Source organism: Meleagris gallopavo, chromosome 5 (genome assembly GCF_905368555.1).
Source record: "Meleagris gallopavo chromosome 5, MGAL_WU_HG_1.1, whole genome shotgun sequence".
NCBI classification, from domain to species: Eukaryota; Metazoa; Chordata; class Aves; order Galliformes; family Phasianidae; genus Meleagris; species Meleagris gallopavo.
Genome location: NC_139408.1, coordinates 47885575 through 47907975, shown reverse-complemented (window position 1 = coordinate 47907975; position 22401 = coordinate 47885575). Strand labels below are relative to the sequence as shown.

General features: G+C 44.6%; 1 protein-coding gene across 2 annotated transcripts in view; it reads left to right on the top strand.

The window, feature by feature from the left end:
- The first annotated feature begins 456 nt into the window (after positions 1 to 456).
- CCDC85C (coiled-coil domain containing 85C) overlaps positions 457 to 22401 on the top strand; it is a 103181-nt gene continuing 81236 nt past the window's right edge. For both annotated transcript variants that reach the window (XM_010711902.3, XM_019615870.2), the window contains exon 1: positions 457 to 1904. In XM_010711902.3, the coding sequence (XP_010710204.1) occupies positions 1193 to 1904 (712 nt within the window). In that variant the 5' untranslated portion in view covers positions 457 to 1192. The remainder of the gene's footprint in view (positions 1905 to 22401) is intronic.

The following is a 22401-nucleotide window of genomic DNA, read 5'->3' as shown; positions in this document are numbered from 1 at the left end:
CCTGGCGGCAGCGTAGCCGGGGCCGCTTCGGCGCCGCTTCCCCGCGCCGCACGGCGGGCTCGTCTTCCTGCCTGTCCGACCCCACCCTTCCCCGAGCTGGTGTTTCCCAGGAAAAGAAAGGAAGAAAGAGGAGTGGGGGAAAAAAGAAAAAAAAAAAAAAAAAAAAAAAGCCAAACAGCGATGGGAAATAAGGGCAGCCCGGCCGCAGCGAGCAGAGCACGGCGGGGTGGGGAGCCGTTCCTTTGTACCTGCCGTTTGAAGGCGCCAGGCGGCCCCACGTTGGCCGCGCGGCCGCGGTGCCGGTAACCCGAGCCGGCGGTGGGGCGCGGCGCACCGGGGCTCGGCGAGCGCCCGGCCCCGGCAGCCAATGGGGCAGCGCGGGAGGGCGGTGCTCGGCCCCGCGCCGCTCCGCTCCGCCGCCAGCAGCCGCCGCTCGCCTCCTCCTCCTTCGCCACCGCCGCTCGGTCGTGCTTAGCTGAGGCTGGGTCTAGGGCCGGGGTCGGGCCGCGCCTCCCTGCCCGGCAGGAGGTGGGACCAGCCCGGTGCTGCCGCCCTTCCCCTCCCTCCTGAGGGCTGAGCCATTCCGGGAAGGCGCCGGCTCCCCCGCCGCTCTTAGGCAGCGCAGCACCGGCATCGGCCGCCGCCGCGCAGGGCTCGGCCCCACGTCGCCGCGGGTTTGAGGGCGAGCAGCGGCCGAGCGGGGCGGCGGCAGCGGCGGCGGCAACGGCGGCGGCGGCGGCAGCGCGGGGCCCGTCTCTCGTCTCCCGCAGCGGGGCTCGGCGGGCAGCGGTGGGAGGGGCGGGGGAACAAGTGGACGGAGCGCCCCGGAGGAGGGGGCCGGCCGCCTCGTACTTGTTTCGCCCAGGGTAAGTTGGCCGATCCCCTGCGAAGGCTTCGCTCGGAGGCGGCCGATTCCCCGCCGCCCCCAGCCCCGTTTGGGGACGCGTCTTTTTTTTTTTTTTTTTCTTTCTTCCCCGTTTGGATTGCTTTTTTATTATGGATTCTATGGGGAAGCAGATATTCCAGTCGGGCTTTGCTGTACCACCTTGTCCAGCACGCTACGGGGAACTATAATATTTCTTCCCTAAGATGCTGCTGTGAATTTCGGTCCCAGGAAGTCAAGCGAACAAAAATAACCCAGATAACCTGAACCGTTTGCTACTCTGTAAGAGCAGACACTTTCCAGGCACAGATGATGGCCAAAAATTCCCTCGAGGGGTCTAAAGAGGACCTGAGCAAAATTTCAGAGGAGGAGATGCTGAGGTGGAGCAAGGAAGAGCTGGTGAAAAGACTGAGGAAAGTGGAGAATGAAAAGATGAACTTAATGGTGGAACACGGCAACTTGATGAAGGATGTGAACCGGCGGCTGCAGCTCCACCTGCACGAGATCCGCGGGCTGAAGGAGGTCAACCAGAAGTTGCAGGACGACAACCAGGAGCTGCGGGAGCTCTGCTGCTTCCTGGACGACGACCGACAGAAAGGCAAGAAGCTGTCGAGGGAATGGCAGAGGTTCGGGAGGCACACGGCCAGCGTGATGTGGAAGGAGGTAGGCATGTACCAGCAGAAGCTGAAGGACCTGGAGGCGAGGCAGGAGACCCTGCTGCGGGAGAATGTGGAGCTGAAGGAGATGGTGCTGATGCTGGATGAGGAGCGGAGCGGGGCCGGCTCGCGGAGCTCCATCGACAGCCAGGCCAGCCTGACCAACCTCAACGGCGGCTCTGCCACCAGGGACGTGGGGGATGGGAGCAGCACCTCCAGCACGGGCAGCGCTGGCAGCCCCGACCACCACCACCACCACCTCCACCATCACAAGGCTGGCGAAAGCAAGGCTGGGGCCATGCGGAGGTCCATGGATGACCTATCTGCGCCTCTACATCACCGGAGCATCCCCAATGGTCTCAACGGTGAGCTTGTTCCCATCGCAGCCCTGCCCACGGCAGGTGCCTTTCCCTGAACCCACCTCCTCTCGGCGTGCACACCTGCCTTGCATGGGGGTGAGGGATGCCGTGGGGGAGAGATCTCACCATCTCCACCCCTGCCCTGCTGTGAAAGGGCAGCCAGGGGTGGTGCAGGGAGGAGGTCACTGGGCTTCACCCCGCTTCTTGGCTGAGTGCTGGTGTTTGGGGTTGAGGCTTGTTGGCATTTATCCGGAGGATTTTATTTTGTTTTGTTGTTGGTTTTTTCACGCCAAAAAAAGCAGGCTGTGTTTTCAGAGTCACTGATTTTCCCATCTCTTCCTCCTGTCTCTTCCCCCTTTACATATTCTGAGTGACATCGGGCTTGTTTATTTGTTACTTGGATAAGATTGATAAAAGCCTAGCTGCGATTTTGGAAGAAGCTGATGAAAGTGCAGGGCTGCCCTACAGACTTCACCTGTTATTAGCTCTGTGGGCTCTCAGGGCAAGCTGCCTGGCTGTGCGATGCCCAGAGGTTTGAAAGAGCTGGGACTTCATTTCCCCCTGTTTCTTTTCAGAAGCAGGAGGTTGGTTTGCAAATAAGAAGCTGCCCTCGAAGGGACAGTGTTCACGATTTTGTGTAGCCCAATCATTAAAGTTAGAAGTGAGCTCCACAGTGAAACTGTGCCAAATCTCTGACCGCTTGTATTCAAGCACATTTTCTTCTGTTGTCAAATAGTGGCCAGACATTAAAATAATAATATTGGAATGTCTTTAAAATAGATATATATATTTTTTTCCTTTAAAACCAACAAGACCTATTTTGGCCAAGAGGTTTTGATGGGAGTCAAACCAAGCATCAATCTATTTAATTGTTGTATACAAGAATCCTTTTGATGTTCTTAATCCTCTTTTCCAACCAGGACAGGGAGCTGGGATGGGGCTTCTGGATGCGTTGGCCAAATAACTGCCTTTAGTGCCAGAGCTTTTGGTTGTCCTAGCGGGACCAGCGAGTGCATGGCCTTTTTTGGGTGCCTTATGGCAAATGCCCGGAGAGATCTGAGGGCACATGCACCGAACAGCCCAGTTTTCTAGTGGCGTGCTTGTCCGTGAATCTGCTGTGCTCGGTCCTGTTGCCGCAGCTGCATGTTTCCACTCGCAGCTGGAGATGTTCCTGCCACCTCGCCCAGCAGTCAGGACTTGCTGGTTGAAAGGGCGATGCAGTCACCAGATGTTGCAGGATACAGCAAGCATCTTCTTTTTTTTTTTTTTTTCTCTCCTTTTTTTTTTCTCTCCTTTTTTTTTTTTTTTTTTAGTGCTGTGTAAATCAGCCGTGTCTTGTTTGTAAAGCTGCAGATGGCCTCTGCTCCTGGTGTGACTGCGTTTTCATAAAGCCTTGCTGTTCAAAGAGGCCCAGGGAGCACCTGTCGGACGCTGAGTGTGCTGTTACAGCTTTGGGACAGAAGGGCTTTGCAGTTCTGGTTTCTGAACCTCAGAGCAAATCCCTCTTTGGTATCGACTAATTCCGTAGGTTTTGGTGACTTTAGTTTCCCAGGTGCCGGGTTCGAGCTGAGGAAGATGCTCTCTGTGGGAAGTACTGAAGCTAACTGAACTCTTTACAACCAGCCTGGCTTCATTTCTGAGGCTGGGGCAGATACGATCTGCACTTTCTAGGGTAATAATAGATGGAAAGATGCAAACAAACCTGATTTCTCTACTTAGGTAGTGAAGCTGTAAAAAGGCTTTAAATAGTTGTCGTTCTCAGATAGCATCGGCATTCAGCAAGGCCATTTCCCTCAGTGTGCCTTTGGAAATTCCTGTGCATACATATGTAAATGTGAAGCTTATCAGGCCCCTTTTTGACTGACAGCAAGAAGTGTGGTGGGGAGGCTTGCTTGGGACCGAGTGGCAGTTCGTTTAAGCCCGTGACAATGTGGAAGAGCAGGGCAGGTGAATGTGGAAAAAAATGCAGAAAGTCAGGTCGGTGGAGAAGCTGTCACTGCGAAGCCTTTGTGGCACCAGCTCCCTTCCATCCCTTTTGGTGCTGACCCTGCTTTCGACCTCTGTAGGTTAGATGTTGGCCTTTTTATCCCTTTTTCCTAAATACCCAGGTTTTCTGCAGGACTGTTTCATCAAGTTAATGCTTTTCTGAAAGAATATGGGAAAGAAAGAGTACGGGAGCTGTCTGTTAAATGCCCTTAGAATGGTGGCTTTTAAATGAAATCTTAGCAAGTAAAGGTTGATTAAATATTTGTTTTCTTTTCATCAATCCTTTAGAAGTGAATTGGTAAACCAGGGCTTTATTTATTGGTCGCAGTGCCCCAGCTCGGTGTGAGGTGATGAACTTCAAACTCTAGGTTTGTGCAGTGAGTCCAGTGAAAATGATACTAGTTAAAAAAAAAAAAAAAACAGAACCCACAAACAAACCTGTGTTTCATCTTCCCTTGGTTTGTAGAAGTTTCTTGAATTTTATAAACTGGCTTTTTAGAAGCTGATACCCCCAACCTGATGACTGAAGATCTGCTCATGGATGATAAGGTAATAAGCATAACTAATAATGTGAAAATAATTAATATTAGATGACAGATGCAATCTTATACTGCTCTGGATATTCTGCTATAAGCAGAGAGAACGTCTATTTATTTGAAGGTAAATGGTCTTTTCATTCTCCACTTAGTGACGTGTGAGCTGGGAGTCTTGGTGGTAGGGGTATGGGAGTCTCCAGACTGCATGATGAGAGCTGGCCAGTTGTATGCTTGTTGAGTGACACACCACAGTTCCCATAAGCCTACCCCCACGTCCAGGACAGATACTGGAGCACAGTTGCAGTGTTTTGCTTGTGAGTGCTTTGGCTTTACTTTGTGTACATAGCAGGAACCTCTGTGTATGCGCACAGTCTTGATGGGTTTCCAGGTTAGGCAGCCCAGTTGGAGCTATTGCTGTTGCTACTGCCTTGTTTCTGCCAGAATAAAGTTTCCAAAAATCCCTGGAGGGGAAAAAAATACCAACAAAGACAGCCATACTGGAGGATATTAACATTACTTGCGGGCTGAAATAAGCCTTCAGATCCCATGGGGGTATATCCTTGGACTGTAAGGTGTGTGGGAACACTGGGAGTGACTCAAAGCTCCCTGAAGCAGTGTAGTAGCTCCCACTAATTTTAGCCTCCTCTAGATCTAACTGGAACATCTGTTTATCCAATAACAATCTAAAGGAGGACAGTTGCCTTTGGTAGGATTGTTGTGTACATCTGGGCGAGATGGAGAGAGCCATTGTGCTTTTGTTGCCAGTGCAGAACGACTCAGTCCTCCTTGCTGATGGTTGCTCCATGCAAGTCAGTCCAGGTGGCTTGTGAGTCCTGCAGGCTGGCAGGGTGTGAGTTCTGCCAGTCTGGTGAAACGCTGCCGTGAGACATGGGTGAGCGCATGTTGTGGCTTTCCTCGCCTACGCTGCAAGCCCACAGTGATACAGATTGCTAGCTGTTGATGTGTCTGGGACAAAATCCAGCGCATGCATGGGAAGTTTTTGGGCTTTCATCTCCCCACCCCTGCCATCAAGTAAATTTTATCGTCACAACTTCTTATTCACTTGCTGCAGAAGCTGTTCGCTCTGAGTTCCAAAAATGGGTCAGGCTGTTGCCCTTGTCTCTTTGACTTATTTTCCAGTTGAATGAAATGGTTCTATATTTCTTTATCAGTGTGAATAGGCTCCTGAAAAGAATAATTCTTAAAAGCATCAGCATTTCAAAAGTGGCCAGAGAGGTGTTGAGGCAAGTGATGGGCACAGCAGATAGCTTATCATAGCATAGACATTAATCTCTGGCCTATCGCTGCTGTCTGCTCCAAGGGAAGAGGAATGGCCTCTCTGGATGAGAGGGTGGGAAAAGCTCTAGTTCTATTGATTCCCACTTGTAAATGTCCACATATTTACCTAGAGGGTACAATATATTACATTTAAAATGGTGGCAAAGAGAAATAGCTGTTCCCTGTGGGTTCGTATCGATCGGGTGTACAGCCACTCTGTACTTCTTCTCATACCCTTTAGGCCAAAGTCCTTTGTTTTTATTAGTGTATTTATAATCAATATACATATTATTTACTATGACATGTTAATGAGACCTTTGAGATGAGAACACGCAGAAGTGAGGTTCATCAGATTTAAGTTGAAGTATCTACAACATAGACTGTAACATCTGTGTCTCCTTGGGCTTCCTTTATAGGCCATCATGGTGACATCAGTTATAACACTGAAATGTCTATGTCTGCTTTAGGAGAAGCATTGTATTGTATGTGCTCTTTGTACTGATGGGAAGGAAGTTTGGATGGTTAGTTTATATGCAGCCATCTAAAGTCAGGTAAGAGCAATCCTACTAGAGGAGCTGTGGTGACCACGTTCTACTCTTCCAGTGCAGCTGTGCTATCACTGTTGAAAGACAGGAAATTCACTTTTCCCAATAGAAGTCAGATGTCACCTGCTGTGCTGTCAGAGCTCTATGGCCCCTGCCACGATTCTGCTGTGAAGCAGAGGTTTGGCTTCATGGCCATTTCATAGCTTTCTCATATCAAGAATGCTTTTTGTCCTCTGAAATTGCTTTAACTTTTCCTGATATTGCTAATATCAGGAAATGTTAGTATTTCTGGTATTGTAGGCCACTACATACAGATTCCTTCTGTTCATACAAGGAAACTCTCCCTGGTCTAAATGTAAAACCTCTGTAGAAACAGCTCTGCACTTCTTCTGTGAGTTCGTTGAGTTCTGTTTATAGATTTATGAATGCTGATGTCTCGGGTACTAAGGGTACATCAGTCGTTGGCTTCTTATCCAAGAATCTTCAGCTTTATCATTGTCTGCTCTAGCCTTCCTGCATGGTCACTGAGTGTGTGCCAGCCCTAATTATGCTCTCAAATTTAAAGATAGCAAGGCTCAAGAAACTAATACAGTGCACTAATATTGGGCCATGTATGGAAAATGGTCTCTATAGTAGTACATTCCAATTTTGTTTTCTTCTTACAACTTGCTGAAGAGTTATCTGGTTCTCAGCTGTCCTGCTGAAGAAAAACTTGTATTGATTAAGATGCAAATTGCCATAGGTCTTTGATGGAATTATCCACTTACACTTGTCAAAAGCAATCAAAATAAGGGGGTTAAATTTGTGTTGGTTACATGTAAATGATTTGGTCCTCTGGAGGCATTTCATCAAATAAAACTGAGGATAAAATTAAATATTGATCTAATTAAGTGGCAGGCATGGGAATCCAAAATGCAGCATTGGCAGGTGTTGCACTCGGTGTCCGTGAAGGGTTGAGGGGCATAAGCAATGACATGGGTCAGTGAGGTTTACCAGAAGCATTGCTTCTGAAAGCTGAGGGTCAATGCTTACATAGGGATAAGGCTGCCATGGAAGTATGGAGAAGGAGGCTCAGTTTGCAGCCTGCCATGGCAAGAGTTGGGCCTTGCTTGCAGCTCACACAGACGTGTCTGCAGCCCGGCCTGCCGGTGTTGTCCTCTCAGCCTTCTGTGTTTGGGCTGCTCTGCAGAGTTTTCTGGGAGCAGAGGGTGGTTGATCTCTCCGATAGACAAGATGTAGGTGAGACACTTAAGCTGGCTAAAATGCTGTGATGTGTCCCACTGCAAAACACGCAGCATTGTTAGCATGGAGTGGGAAAGGTTGGGGGCCGTGTATCCGTTTTTTCTGTGAATTAGCAGCGACTGGCTAGGTTTGCTTCTGCATTCTGTATTTTTATAACCTGACTTTTTGTCTGCGAGCCAGAATTCATCCTGCCCTGTCTCCAAATGTCATCATCCCCTTGTGGTTAACTTGCTGCAATTCATGAAACGCTTGGCTGCCATAAATAGTTATGTGCAGAGGTTCCTCCGCACGCGGAGCGGACAGAAATTCGCAGGCAGCGCTGCTAGGCACTCGCACACTAACATGTCCACCAAGAGAAAGTTGACCCACTTCTGCGAATAGATAACTCCTGGCAGAAAAAGTAACACTGTCTCAGAGAATCTGTCTTTCCCTTGCCTACTGAATTGTGAAGCAAAAAAAAGCAAGCGACCTCCATCTTCTGAATTAACAGCACTGGGAGCACAGTAGTCTCCATTGAAAGGAGAGTGTAAATCAGCCCTTGATCTGAGGAGGGCTTAAAATGGCCACAATTCATTTGTAATTTTTTTTTTTTTTTTAAATATAATGAATGCTTTTGTTAGTGAATAAGATGTGTGGAGTTCAGGACTCAGCTGCTCTTAGACATTAGGAAACATTTATCACCATGGCAATTGAGGGCTGCTGTACAGGTAATTTTGTACGCTTTCATGGTGAGTCACATCTAGGCCAAGGCCATTTATGCCATGTTACTTCAGTCCCCATGCATACAGGTTTATGGATACTATTCTCCTCTTAAGTTGCTTGTTGCCCTGGTGTTTGCCCTCCTCCAGAATCTCAGTACATGTGCTGACTTCTTACCTTCCCAGGCAGTGATTCAAGGAGATATCCTACTTTGGTGGAAGGGTGCAATCTTCGTACCTGCTAAAATGAAGGTTTTCTGAGAGCCAAAACTGAGGGCAGTAAGTCCACCCTTGCTTGTACAGATTCTGTGGAGCACTAATGGCCTGATGAAGCCACCAGGTTACTGCTCTCACTGTTCTGGGCATGCCTTCACTGTCCTGGCCAGCCGGACCCAATGTTCACCTTGCTCAAGGATTCTCTTGCAAAGGTCTTTATGAAAGATCATTGCTGGCAGGGTAGACTACAGATTATTTTATTGGTTGGGTTTGAGACTGGGAGACTAGCTCACCGTGTGCTAAGTGCTGTCAGCAGTACTGTTGTGTCACTTGTCCTGGAAGTGACTATAGATGCTTGGCGCCGAAGGATCTCACACTCAGATTGAAGCAGTCCTGTATCTGATGTGAATTATGGTGTTGTCTGGGCTAGGAGATGTGGTCTTCTATAGGCTTGCAGGAGTGGATGTCTCCTTTTTGTCTGCTTTGGGCATGGTGAGAGATGTCTGTGCTGTCTGCAGAGGAGGGAGCACTGGTGATGATTGCTGGGCTTATGGTATCAGGGCACTGGCCAGCTGTAAATTGCAGTTGAAGGGGTGACATGTTATCTGTCTTTTGTAGTTGTATCAGCCCAAGCTTGCTGGCAGAATTAGCTCAATCAAATTAGGACTGCTCTGGAAAGCTCTTCATCCCCCAGCTCCATGCAGCGACACTCAAGACTACATGCTGATGCCTTTTTCCCCATTTCCCCACTTCCAAAAGTTCTGCTGCTGTGGTTTCATTCTCAAGCAGGGAAGTTGGTGGCCTTTGAATGTTTACGGAAGGCAGAGAAGTACTGTAGGGAGCAAATGAATGGAACATAAGACACAAGAGTAGATACTTGTACATGTTTCAAGCTAGCTCCAGGGCAGTAGGGTGCTCCGTGCTGCCATTGCCTGGGGTTTGGCAGCCTTGTCTGCCCCTGCCTTCTGGGGCAAGGAAATGAAGCCAGGCTGTGCTGAGAGCTCCACTTTGGTGCTGTGAGGAGAGCTGTGACATTGTGCTGTCCTCTTGCTGGGGAAGGGAGCAGGCGAAAGGACCACTCACAGTAGATCAGTAAAAACAAACCACTATGTTTGAGAAAAAGAAAAAGTAAGCCTTACAGCACTTCCAGTCCCCAAAGCTTATTATTTCTATGGAAACCATTCCAGCAGGAGGCTTGCTGTCAGTATCTTTTTATGATCTATTGGAGTTGACTAGATTTAAAAACTGTTTGTCCTTCCCAATGTCTTCTGCTCTGGATCATCTAAAGACAGGTTGCTATGTATCATGAATGCAAGGTTAAAACCAGCATTCCTGCTTTCTGACTCTCCATTAAGTGCTAAGCAGTCCCTGGAGGGTTTGCAGACATCTTTCATGTGCAGTTTTTTACTAGCTAAGGTACATTTCATTCACTCTATGACACTTATTGATAATGTCTTGTCCTATAAATGCCACCCCTGTCACACTGTGCTCTTTGAAGGATGGCCATGACTTTGTATCAGGCTGTGGACCGTTTAGTAGTGTGGTACATCTCAGTGCCCAAAGAGATGCTGCTTGACTTGAGCTGAGTGAAGACTTCAGTTTTAGTTTTTCATGCAAAGGAGATTCATGTTTGTAATCTTCACAAATGGACACAATCTGTCCTATTTGGGAAATAGTTTGCTTGATTCCTGTGTAGATCTGGTTGTATACATGTAGCTATTTACTACTTTTGTTTTCACTGATTTATTCCCGCTTTTGTTTTTAGTGGCATCTACTGGAAATGGCTCCAGGGCAGTCTACATGAAAGTTCGGTCTTATGCTAGAGTAAAGGATCAGGTGCTAAAGGTATCAATAATTAAAAAAAAAAAAAAAAAAAAAGGCAAAAACAAAACAATTCTTATTTTTGGTTGGCGCTGAATCTTTTCCCAGTTCTAACAAAGGTATTGAGAATCTTATTATTATGTGCAATCTTACAGCACTTTTGTGATGAACAGTTTTCTTTTGTCTTCCTGGTTTCCTTTTCTTATCTCCCTTACGGGGCTTGCAGTCTCATATTTATATGTTTCCCGGCAGCTGAATATAACTTTGATCTATGCTTTGGATCTGCAGAGCTTTTAATCCCTTTCTACTGAGTTAAAAGCTTGTTTGCTATTGAATGTGATACATAGTTATAGGTTATATGATCTTCTCTAGTGGCTCATGCATCACACGAGGATGGCATGTTGTGAAAAACTGATAAAATGTCTCCTTGTTCATTTTCCTGATTGCAACTCAAATCTGGAGCAGGGATGAGTCAGTTATTTGCTGCTGATACACCTGTCCTTTGCTGCTGTGTATATACCTATGCACTTGCTTTCTTTATTTCAGTTATTTGGTCTTCCTATCTCAGTGTTGATTTTTGAGGCTACAAACCAGGTGGGTATTTCTGCCAGTGCAGAAAGCTTTCTGTTTGCCAATTCTGAAAGCATTTGTGGTGTAATTTTTTCCTAGAGTTTTGTCTTTTCATCCTCTTAACTGCTTGCAACACCTCTTAAGGTGTAGGGGTCAGTTTTTAAAGCTTGTGCGATCATTCCTCCCAATGTCCTCTAACACGAAGATGCTGAGAGAGCTGGGGCTGTTCAGCCTGGAGAAGAGAAGGCTGAGAGGTGACCTGATAGCAGCCTTACAGTATCTAAGAGCGAGCTAAGGAAAGAAGGGGGCAGACTCTTTAGCAGAGTCTGTGGTGACAGAATCAAGTGGAAATGGCTTCAAGCTTAGGGAGAGTAGATTTAGTTTAGATATAAGGAAAAAATTTACTACAGAGAGGGTGGTGAGGCACTGGAACAGGCTGCCCAGTGATGTGGTTGATGCCCTGGGCAACCTGATCTAGCTATGGTGTCCCTGTTCGCTGCAGGGAAGTTGGACTAGATGGCCCTCAGAGGTCCCTCCCAACACTAAGGATTCTATGATTCTATTCTATGAAGACGTACACTTTCTTTGTGGAGATCTTCTCTTCTGGAGTGGTTGCAGCTTCCACTTAAAAAATCATCATTTCCATCTTCCAGGCCACAGTGATTCAGCTGCATGTACACAGATGTATCCAGTTGTCTTCTGGAAGATCTTTTTTAGCTTTTTGTACGGATCTTTTCTCTCTAGATTCCATTGTGTTTAGTAGTCACCCAGTATTTGTCTTGAAGCCTTCTGTAAAAAAAAATACAGCGCTCTTTTTATAAGGTCAGTTATTATGGCCTTGCTTAAGGGTGAGCTATAAAAACAGAAGAAGGATGAATGGTTTTCAATTTGCAGTGCTGGATTGGGACTCCAGATTTGATGCGTTTTCTCTTTCTAATGCGGCTTGTGATGTAGTGTTTGGTAAGTCTCTGATTCTCTTATAGAATCAGAATGATAAATTTCCTTTATCTTCTCCAACGAACTCGGGTTGTTGGATTGTTTATAATATATTTGTATAGTGCTCAGCAGAATGAGACCCTTACCTCAGATGGGGCCTCTAATTATTGCTATGATACCAGTGATAACAAACATCTCAGGTTTTCAGTTATAATGAGCTAGCAAGGACGGAGCAGCCCATAAAGGAGCTAAAACTCCAGTCTCTTCTAATTCTTAGTTTGGAGAACCTTCAAATCCTGTTTTGACTTCACTAGAATAAATGTACTTTACATGCTGGGGTTCTTCTTTCTGTTTTGTGTATACCTCTTGGGACAGCAGGATGTTGAACTGTGAACAGTCTCCAGACAACTGTCAAAAATAGAAACTTGTTGAATAATAAGTTCTGTTCCCAAATTAGAAGACAAAGAGCAAAAAAGACAAAGGACGTTATTTACCTTTTCACAGCTAGACCCAAGCAAGACAACTGCAGAAAGATGGTATTGCTTTCTCTGCATTATCAGGACAACAAATTACCTTGATACCTTTCAAAGAATGAGGACAGCATTTGTTGTATTTTGGCTCATCCTGTTTGCATTGCTTATGCTATATTTATATATTTGGTGTCATGTTATTATTTAAAATGATGGTTATCCAGAAGCCTGGTGTTGTTTTGGCTGAGGAGCAGATCCATGACTGAAGATGAGTCCTTGTTGTGTTGCTCTCTGTTTCAGCTCAAATCAGCAGAATCTTTGTCATAATTGCTGCTTCAAGACACCTTTCCTCTTTCAATTAAATTCTTACCTGTTCCCTTGATTGCTCTATTTCTGACTCCACTAATTTGGTAACTCCTAATAAGCTCTGACTAAAAAGTCATCAAAGTCACTCTCGGGTGTGAACCCAGTGTTTCTTAACCACCTTTGGCTTTTATTGCCATTTGCAGAGTGGAATTTGTAGGGAGGATCTGTTTGTCAGCCTATCACCTAATCATTAGGAGGGTGACAAGACCACAGTAACTTTTCCTTGGCAATTATGTATGAAAGGTTGTCAGTGTGAGTAGTATGGGAAGTTAAAAGCCTTAATTTTCATTTGGAATTGAAACCCTAATGACTTTTCACTCCCACAGATCATAAAGCTCTTGCTTCAGCCTCGAGTTGACCAAAAAAAAAAAGAATGGATCTCTTCTATTTCAGACTTTTTGTGGAGTTTTTTTAATAAAAAAAGCAGCTTATGAGTCACTGTTCTTTGTAGAAAAGATAATTACTGGCGTACGAACTTAAGAAAAATGGCGTTTTATGATTTTGTGGCTATCCATGCAGTGTAAGCTTTTGCTTTCTCTCTTTTCAATTAGTTAGGTTAAACAGCATCTTGGTTCAAAAGGACTAATTATATTCCTGTTTGTTATTTGCCTTGTGCACTAAATGTTTTCTATACGTAAAGCTAAGCAGCAGGGGCCGGGAAGGGAAGGATCACCCTGAATGAATACTGTTTAATTATTTAAAATCATGGGTGCAGATCCTGTGGGTTGTGTGTATTATATTCAGTCACATCCATCACTTGCATCGCAGTAAGAAATAGAAAGTGGATCACACAAGTCCTTTTGTTAACTCCAAGAAGCATAATTACATTCCTTTGGAAGTTTGTTCTTTAAAACGGCATTTGTCTAAGCAGCTGTGTTGTTTAATCTGTGCTTAAATTTAAGCTATGTACCTACCACTTCTTGTGTGTTTTTTGTTTTTTTCCTGTAAGCTTGGGAGCATTTTGTAGCAAAACTGTATGTGCTGCCTAAGCAAGTGGGAGCCAAGTGTGGGTGCCGAAGTGCAGGTGGGACATACAGGTCACAGCCCTGCTTGGCTCTGCAGTAATAGATCAGCGGTTTGCAAAATGACAAGAGGTCCTGGGATCTTACTTCTTAGGGATCCACCTGAAATACCTTGATGAGTATCTTCCGTTTGAAGGACAGACTTTTCAGAATATTAAATATTCTGAACTAGATTTAGACTTTGCTTTTGGAGATATCTGAAGTGAGTAGCTAATTTTCTTTGCTTTGTGGCTCTGTACCTGAGAAAGTGTTGTTGCAGAGTTATATTGACAGCATAGGTCCAGTGAGCTTTGCAATCCCACTGTTTTGCAGTCAAGTCTGCTCAGAGTCCTATAAAATGAGGAGCAGATCATGTAAACAGCAGCTGATTCAGTTGTTCCCCATGTGCAAAGGCTTCTGTTTTTCCTTTCAGCCCATTACAGCATCTTGCCAGGTTGGACAGAGAAGATGGAAAATCAGCTGTCCTGTTCTTTCATTCTGTCTCATTTGGATAAAAATAGAGGACTGTCTTTTATTGATTTGTTTTTTTGCAGTCTGAAGTGAGGAAAACACAATAGTTTTGGAAAAGGGTGGAATTGGCCCCATAAAAGGACTGTTATATAGAGGGTAAGACTCCCTGAGTCTTACATTTAAGGACAGCAGTGCTTTTCTTTTTAAATGGCAGGTTTCATATCTGGATTTAAACCAAAGCCATATCAAAACTAATGAAAGCAGAGGCCTTATTCTATCACAAAGGGTATGCTTTGTTGAGCCCAAGGGCAGTGTGGAATTTGTCCTGGCATGGGGGCTGTGGAAGTGCCCATCCTCTGGACCTACTGCAAGTTGCTAGAGAGCAGGAGGGCAGCGGGGGGAATAACTTCCTCTGAGCTTGGCTGTGCTTTTTATTTCCTTGATTCTCACAGTGCCATTTGTGCTGAGCTGATAAGGGAAATGTCCTCTTAATGGTAGAAGAGTGGTCAGCAGGAATTGCCTGCCCAGCTCAAGGTGGAGTTGGAGACTGCTGGGAAAGGGTGCAGCAGGTGCCTGATGAAAGAGGAGTAAGTGAGTTAGCCAAAATTGTGGTTTGGGAGCTAGCTGTAGATTTCAACAGCCAATTTCATTCAACTGGATTGAACTCCCTCCAACACAGCATTGATGATGATGCCTGGAGGTATAGAGATTGTATTTTGATCAGCAAGTCAAATGCAAGCTTACCTCTGCTTATGAATGTGTTTCCAGAAATGCACACGAAGGAGATCTCAATAATAATAATAATAATAATGGGCAGAAAAAGTTGCTTGAAGGAACGAGTTTCTTCCCTGAATGCCAGAGAAGGCATAGACCTGGACCTTGCATGCCTTCCCATCTCAGCTTTCTAAAAATGTGTGAACAGATCCATTACCTGAGTTTTGCACTCCTGAGTTGAAATCCTGAGTGAACATAATGCAAGATGACAGGAAAGCCGATAATGATGGAGTTTTGAAAATACAAATAGAATCGCTTAGGTTGTGTATGGTAACTGTTGAGTCATGGCCTGAACCACTGATTGATCACCTTGGGAAAAGACCAGCTCAGTCCTGAGAGCACAGGTGAAGACAATTCAGCTGTGTGACCCGAAGGGATGGAGCCTGGCTCCCCCTCTCTTAGATCCCATTCAAGGGTTGACTGCCACTGGGGAAGGATTTCTGGTTGGAGATTCTCCCCTATGGAGTTTTTCCTGTGAGCCTGGATCTTTGCGGATGGGTGAGTATTCTTTTTCTGTTTGTCCCTTTTGCCATTTCACTCTTGCATCACCTTGCTACCACACTGATCTTTCCAACTGTAACAGGTTGGAAGGGGCCATGTGATTCATTTGAAGTGGTACAGGATGAATGAGAAAAAAAACGTGTGTCTTGTGATGTATAGAGTTGACCCACTTAGTTATTCAGTGATGAAGTCTGATCTGTATGTTATGAACGACAGATCTAGATTCTGAAGTGCTTATGATTAGGTTAAGACTGTGTAGTCTTTGTGCATGAAAAGCTACTCTTGGATTTGCAGTAATACGTACTTTTCTGCCTTAGAACAGCGTGAATAATGCTTTATGGTTGTATAACTCTTTCCAGACAAGGAGTTTAGGAGTGCTTTGTAAACATTAATGAGTTCGGCCTCATAGCATATTTATAAACCTGAGAAGTAGCGTTCTTCTCCTTTCTTATGGTTTGGGTGTTGATTAGCCTAAGTATGTAAAGAGCATGCAACAGAGCTTTCATTTTTGGACCCTCGGTCCTGGGCCTTATCTGCAGGACTCAGTAGGCTTTCCAAGGGTATCTGAGACATGCTCAGAAATTAACTGTAGTTCAAATGCAGCAAAAGGGTTGTTGCAAACCTCTGGGTATCCATTGTAAAGCAAAAAGCATTGTAATTATTTGTCATTTTTTGCTTGCCTTTTTGCTCTACAGCAGTAGAGATAGAGGCTAATCCTCAACCAGAATGAAATCAGTTTGGGCATTATGAATATCATTTCTTTCTCCAGAACAAAGAGGCTAAGGTAATGTGAATGAAAACTTCTGTTATCTTTACATGGGAGTTTCAGGTGGGTAAGGAATGTGAGGTCAGCCAGGATTGGGAGCAGATAATTGCCTGTGTCAAAGGGCAGTGAGAGTGATGCTTGTGAAAAATGCCCTGCAAAGTAGGTGGGATCAAGCAGTGTGATGGTATAGACAGATTTTTCTCTAGCAATTTCTTCAGAGGTTCAACCAGAATGCTCTCATTATTTGTATGCATTTATGTAATGGAGCAATTTGCAATGTGAGCATTGTGTGGACTGTAGATAAATTTTATAAATATTTTGTGTGTGAACTTAGTGTGTAATAAAGTTGTCAGAAAGGAGAAGTCTGTGTTAGTCGTGAGTTAAGAATGTGCAACTGAACGTTTTGGATACTTCTTTTGCAGCCAGATGTATTCCCAACCAGAAAATGTGCTCCAAGATCTCAGTGCTTTTTCAAGGACTGCGGATTAGTGAGGCTCCCAGCAAATGTCTGTAAGTTTCCACCTGTGGAAGTGGTGATCTTTATGATGTGGCCACAGATCTACTAGCAGGGTTGTTTGTTAAAATGAGCAGCATTTGTGCTGTTGGGTGTTCTCTCTTTAAGCAGGATGGTCAAGCCAAGAGACTGAGGGGCTCCTGAACCTGTTTTTCTGGATCTGAGTTGGATGGGATGTTGATTATTGTGGAAGTTCTGTGGTAAGAATTGGAAACAAGAGCATGTCCATGTATTTTCTACAGAAGATTTATTTAGAAGAGGATTTTCCAGGGAAGACTTACATGTTGTTGATTATTATTTTGTTGGCATGCTGGAAACCTCACTAAGCTAACTGGCACTTGAAAAAAGGTACAGGCTCTTTTTCTTTTCAGAGGCAATTGCCTTGTTTACTCTGTCTTTCCACATGCAGATCAAACTCAGATTTTGAGATAGAACCACAAGGAGGAAGGCATTTTTCTGAGGCTTTATACAAACAGTTAGTGGAGTTATTTATACCAAGGATGAGTTTGGTTTGTGGTCTTGTGCTGTGCAGTTTATGACTCTGTGGACACGGAGATGGTTATTTGGTTTCATCAGATTGTTACTAAGCATGTGAATGGCAGCTGAAGTCAAGCAAAAGAAAGGAAAGATTTGAACTGTACGATAATGTGTTATCTGAGGAATATTAGTATTCCCTTCTGATGTGACATCTGTAGACCGAGAGGTATGGGAACTGCCCTACATTGTGTGTTCTGGCACTGAAACTGTGTTCAGTTTATTGCTCCACTTCACAAGTGTATCCTACTGAATTAAAGGGAATTACAGTGGCTGTCTGTTGCGTGAGTGGCCAGTGTTTTTAGTTGGACTTGTCTATTAAATGCTACACAGGCATGAGATTTTTTTTGTTTCCTTGCAACTTCTGGAACAGCCTAGCTTTAAGACTTCAGCAAAGAACAAAAGCTTTTCTGAACCACTCTGTACTCATGGCTTTAAATAACAAACTTTGGATGATGAGCAAGAGATTTTGGTAAGGCAGAGCACAGCAGTGGAGACACTCAGGTATTTCAGTGTGTGTCATAGCATCCTTGTGGAGCTGGGAACTGGAGCATCCAATAGAAAAGCTCTTAGTTGACTCTGCAGTGCTTAATCTTTCTAATACGGCCCATAATTTGTAGTGAAAGATCTAGATAATGCAAGAAAACAGTTATTTATCTGGGATTAGCCTACATAAAACATTTACGTTAAACTGAAACTAGGCCTGAATAATGTTCTTTTATAAATGGTGGTAATGAATTGCAAATCAGTCCAAAGTCTTGCGAAGTCAAAAGAGCCTCTGTGGTTCCTTCAGTAGACTTTGTGCCCTGTTTGTAGGCTTACTGCTGTATCTATGTCCACTGGTGTTTTTGTTGTGAAGAGTGAAGTACTAGTTTTTCAAAGCAAACCCAACCCTGGTCCCACCAAACACTGAAGCAAACATACAACTAAGGGGCGTGAATTAATAACGTTTGTAACAAAGTCTCAGGTTGGCTAGTTAGCAGTGACTATGAAGCCTGTCTGTTTTTCCAAATCCCTGCTCTGCTAGCAGTGCATAAGACATTTTCCTGCTGATTTATTGTGGTGAGAGCTACAGAGTAATCCTTGGTAAATAGATTTATACGTGTGACACTCTACTGAATGGGAGATTTATACTTGGCTATTCCATCGCTGCTTATTACCATATGATGTTTCATTGAATGCAATTATATGTCTGCTTCTACTCTTTAAAGGCTAGAAAGGTTTCACAATGTTACTATCTTCTTCTGCTCAGCAGTGTCTCACAAAGAGTAATTTTCAAGATGATGAATGGGTTTGCAGTTGGTTTTGTCCCTTGCCGGCCTGGTTGTGTGAAATAAGCTGGGTTTTGGCTAAGGCTATCTTGAATTTTAACAAGATTTGTGATGCTGAAGGTGCTTCAGAAGTTGAGCTGAACTTTGTCAGCTGCCTGAGCTCATCTCAGGCTCTTAAAAAGCTGATAAGATCCTCCTAAGTCTGGGAGGTCCTAGAGGACATGTAGATCTTTGCTGTTTGTCCTGGTTTCAGATGAAGTGAAGTTCATTCATTATGAATTTAGTTTAAAGAATTCATAATACTAACTGAAGAATAGAGCGTTTTCTGTGACGTTAGGAGGCTATTTAGATTTTTATTAGGTAGTATTTTTCATCTAGTATATTTGGCACCTATCTGAATATTTCCTGCTGCTCTCTACTATATTTTTATGGGGAAACATTTTCATTAAGTTCAGATTATTTTGTTTCCCACTTCGGAAATCAATGTAGTGTAAAATCTTTTTAAAACAGTGGCTTACAGCAGTGGAATCTGCAGGGTATTTTACGAAGTCTAAATGTTTTGGGAGAAAACCTGACCGCTGAGGTCCACAACAGAACTTCTCTTGGCTTTGGAAGGAGTAGGATTTCAGTTTTTAAGTTTGCTTGAAACATTTCATTCCTGGCTGATACGTGTTGCATCTTCAATGATTGAATTTCAGCATGGCTTTTAGAAACCGTGACCCTTTTTGTCCATGGTCAAGCTCTGTATTGCAGCACCGTTGAGCTCTGAGACCTCATTCATAAACATCTCTCCCAACGTGGCTCTTTATCCCGTGTCCACGGATGCGAGAGAATCCCAAACAATAGCAAGGCTGAAACAAAAGCAGGCATTGTCTGGGGGGTGCTGAGGCAGGCACTTGGAGAGGCCAGGGAACCTCTGTGGGCTGGGACCATTGTGCCCGTAATTGGATTTTTGCAGCCGATGGGAACGGGAGGGGAGCTGCCGGGCCAGGATTGCCTGCTGCAACGAACCCAGCCGTGTTTGGAGGTGGCAGATGACCTTTAAAGCCCATGCTATTCAGTGAGGCCTCCTATAGTGCAAATGCACCAGGTTGCAACTTTATTAGTGATTAGACACAGAGATAAGCCTCAGCACATTGCCTAATCTGCAGAGCCTAATTCCAAGCGTTGAAGCCAGGAACGCTGATACAAACACAAACCAAGTGCCTGTTCTATCTCTCAGCTGAGTGACTGCCACAGCCTTACAGGGAGCTTTTGGATAACCTGGGTCTGGGGCTGGTTCTGATAAGCGTTTGCAGTGGAGATGCTGGGACAGGGAGGCAGGCTGTGAAAGTACAGAAGGAGCAGGAGGTTATACACATCAGTCATTGTCTTCAAACCCAGTTTAATTTCAGTGGTGGCTAATGGGAAGAATATTTACAGTGAGCAAGGACTGGTCTTCCCTGCAAAAATGAGGTCTGGGCTACAGCGCAAAGCAGCTTGTAAAGTGGAGCGTTTGGGGGGAAATGAATTTCCATATTTCCATTTTTCCATCTGAGGGTGTTCCTGGATGCTCTGGAGCTGTTCAGAGTTGTTGTCTTTTGGATGGGGTTCCCTTTCCTATGGGCCAGGCTAAAAGGTTAGAGGAGTTTGGACCATGCTGATTTATCCATGTTGGATGTTTTAGGCAGTGGTCAAATCCTACTAATGTGTCTGTGTGAATGGGGTGGAAAATGTCAGAGGTTGTAAACAAAGATGAATCATCATAGGTCAAGGGTTAGGACTCTTCTTGACGGCACAGCAAGTGTGATGTTGTGGTATGCTCTGTTATTGGATTTCCTGTAAGGATTGCACTTTGAGGAGCTTTGGCCTCATGGCATCCTGCTGCTTCTTGTTGTCCTTTCAGTGTAATATGGGAGCTTTCAATTGGAACGTATACTTGTTCCATGTTACAAATATATGCATTGAAGTGTTTGGCAGATTTACACTGCAAATCCAGACAAGCCCATGCAACCCTGCGTTTTAAATCCACGGCTTGGAAATCTTTCTCCAGGAGCCACTGCAAACTTCCTTATCCTTGACTCTGTTGTGTGGTATCTGCCTCATCTTCAGACCCAAGAGACAACCATACAAACATCATCTGAGAAAACAGTTTGCTAATGACCATACCCTCTTAGCTTGGTCGATGAGATGAGCTTTCTCTGACCTTTATTTGGACGTGCGGGTATTAAGCTAATCCCACCCAATCTCTGTAGTGACAAGGTGACCTATTTTTTTTGTTTTTGAATCTTGTAAAATGATGTTGCTTAAGTTACTGCTTCTCACTGTCTTTGCCCCTTGCCTTCAGGCAAAACCCATTTGGGATTCCTGCTTCTCTAGTTTTCTCTTTTTAGCCTTTCTTAACTGTGTTGTGACTTGTATTTTGGAACACCTGGCTCTGTATTTGGGGGTGAAAAGGGACTAGAAGCTTCATTTGCTTTAAAAGAAGTAATGGGAGATTACATTTACTCCCAAGAAATAGCAGAAAACAGAAATTTTCTAGAAGGAACTGAACTCCTATCCTTCTGATGCTATCCCATTTGATAAAAGGTGATTTGGAGATTCTCCACTGGGACCTGGGCTGAGGCTGGACTGTAGGTGAGTTCGCAGTGGGCTCTATGCCAGCGTATCAACTTCCCCACAGCTTTACGTTGTTTTCCCTCCTACCACCCAGCCAGGGCTTGTTGTCTGTCTTTTGCCTCCAGGCTTTTGGAGAGAAGCCATTGAGTTCCCTGTTTGGCAAAACCCTGCTTAACTAGTCTCCTCCTCTCGATTAAAAGGTGTGAACCTGAGGAGGAAGTTTCTGTTGCTTTGAGCAAATCTACCTGAGTTTTTGTGGTCAGAATATGGGCAGCAAATGATGCGCACTGCATGTTTTGTGGTCACAGTGCATGTCCAGTGCCATTTGGACATCTTCCCTATGGGTATAAACTGAGTGTTATTCCACCAACTTTGTGCATCACCTTCCCTCAGGATTAGACAGCCCTGGCCTTGCCTCTGTGGGGCCACTCAGCCTCTCCTGACCTCTGTGAGGGGTGCACTGGAGCCAGCATTGGCCTGGAGAGTACTTTGTTCCCACAGCCCCAGACCGTGGCCTTAGTTACATAAATCCGTGCCCATAGGCAACCTCTTTGGGCTTATTATAATGCTAACTCAGTTGAATTCCTAATTAGAGACCAGTGGTTTTGTGTGAGTATGGGAAGTCTGTGTAACTTTCTGGAGGAGTTGTCCACAGAAATCTACTTTGGGAAGAGATGCTGAAATAAGATCAGAGACTTTAAAAAAGATGCGTGTAAAATAAAACAACTACTTTAATGTGCATGTGTATCAGTTGCTGGTGCATCAGTTCAGATCAGCCAAGACGTGGAAATATTCTATTTTATTTTTTTTTACTGGTTGATGTTTTCATCTGTTGATGTTTACAATGTCAGCAGGAGATCTGTAGACACTACCTTAGATGTCTCTTCTGTGAGATGGTGGGAGGACAGTTTTAAAGCCCAGTGTGATTTCTTTGAGATTAGATGAGAGGGCTTCTTCTGATAATTTAAGATTTAAATAAAGACAACTTTCAAAGTACTCTGGAAGAGCAAGCCTTGCCTGACCTGTTGATATCTGTGAAGCAATCACAGCAATATCCTTCTCTGGCCATCCAGCGTTGGATGTGTTCAGAACAAGCAGAGCTATCATTATAGTCCATGCATTTTAATTCTGTAAAGTGGAAGAAGTAATGTATCTGCTGCCTGCACCGTGCCCTTACTGGCTTAGGTTGATGATCTATTTATATTGCCTCTTCCATTCAAATGGGTTACGTTGCAAGGTTTAGTATAGGGAGTGTTTGTGTGTGTGTGTTTTTTGTGTTGGCATTGCAGTCTATCATTGCTCTAATGTACCTCTGGGGGAATGTGATACAATAGTTAATGCCAGCTAGGCTTCTAAATAATAGCTCTTTCAGGAAGGACGTAAAGAATAATTTATGTATAGGAAAACTG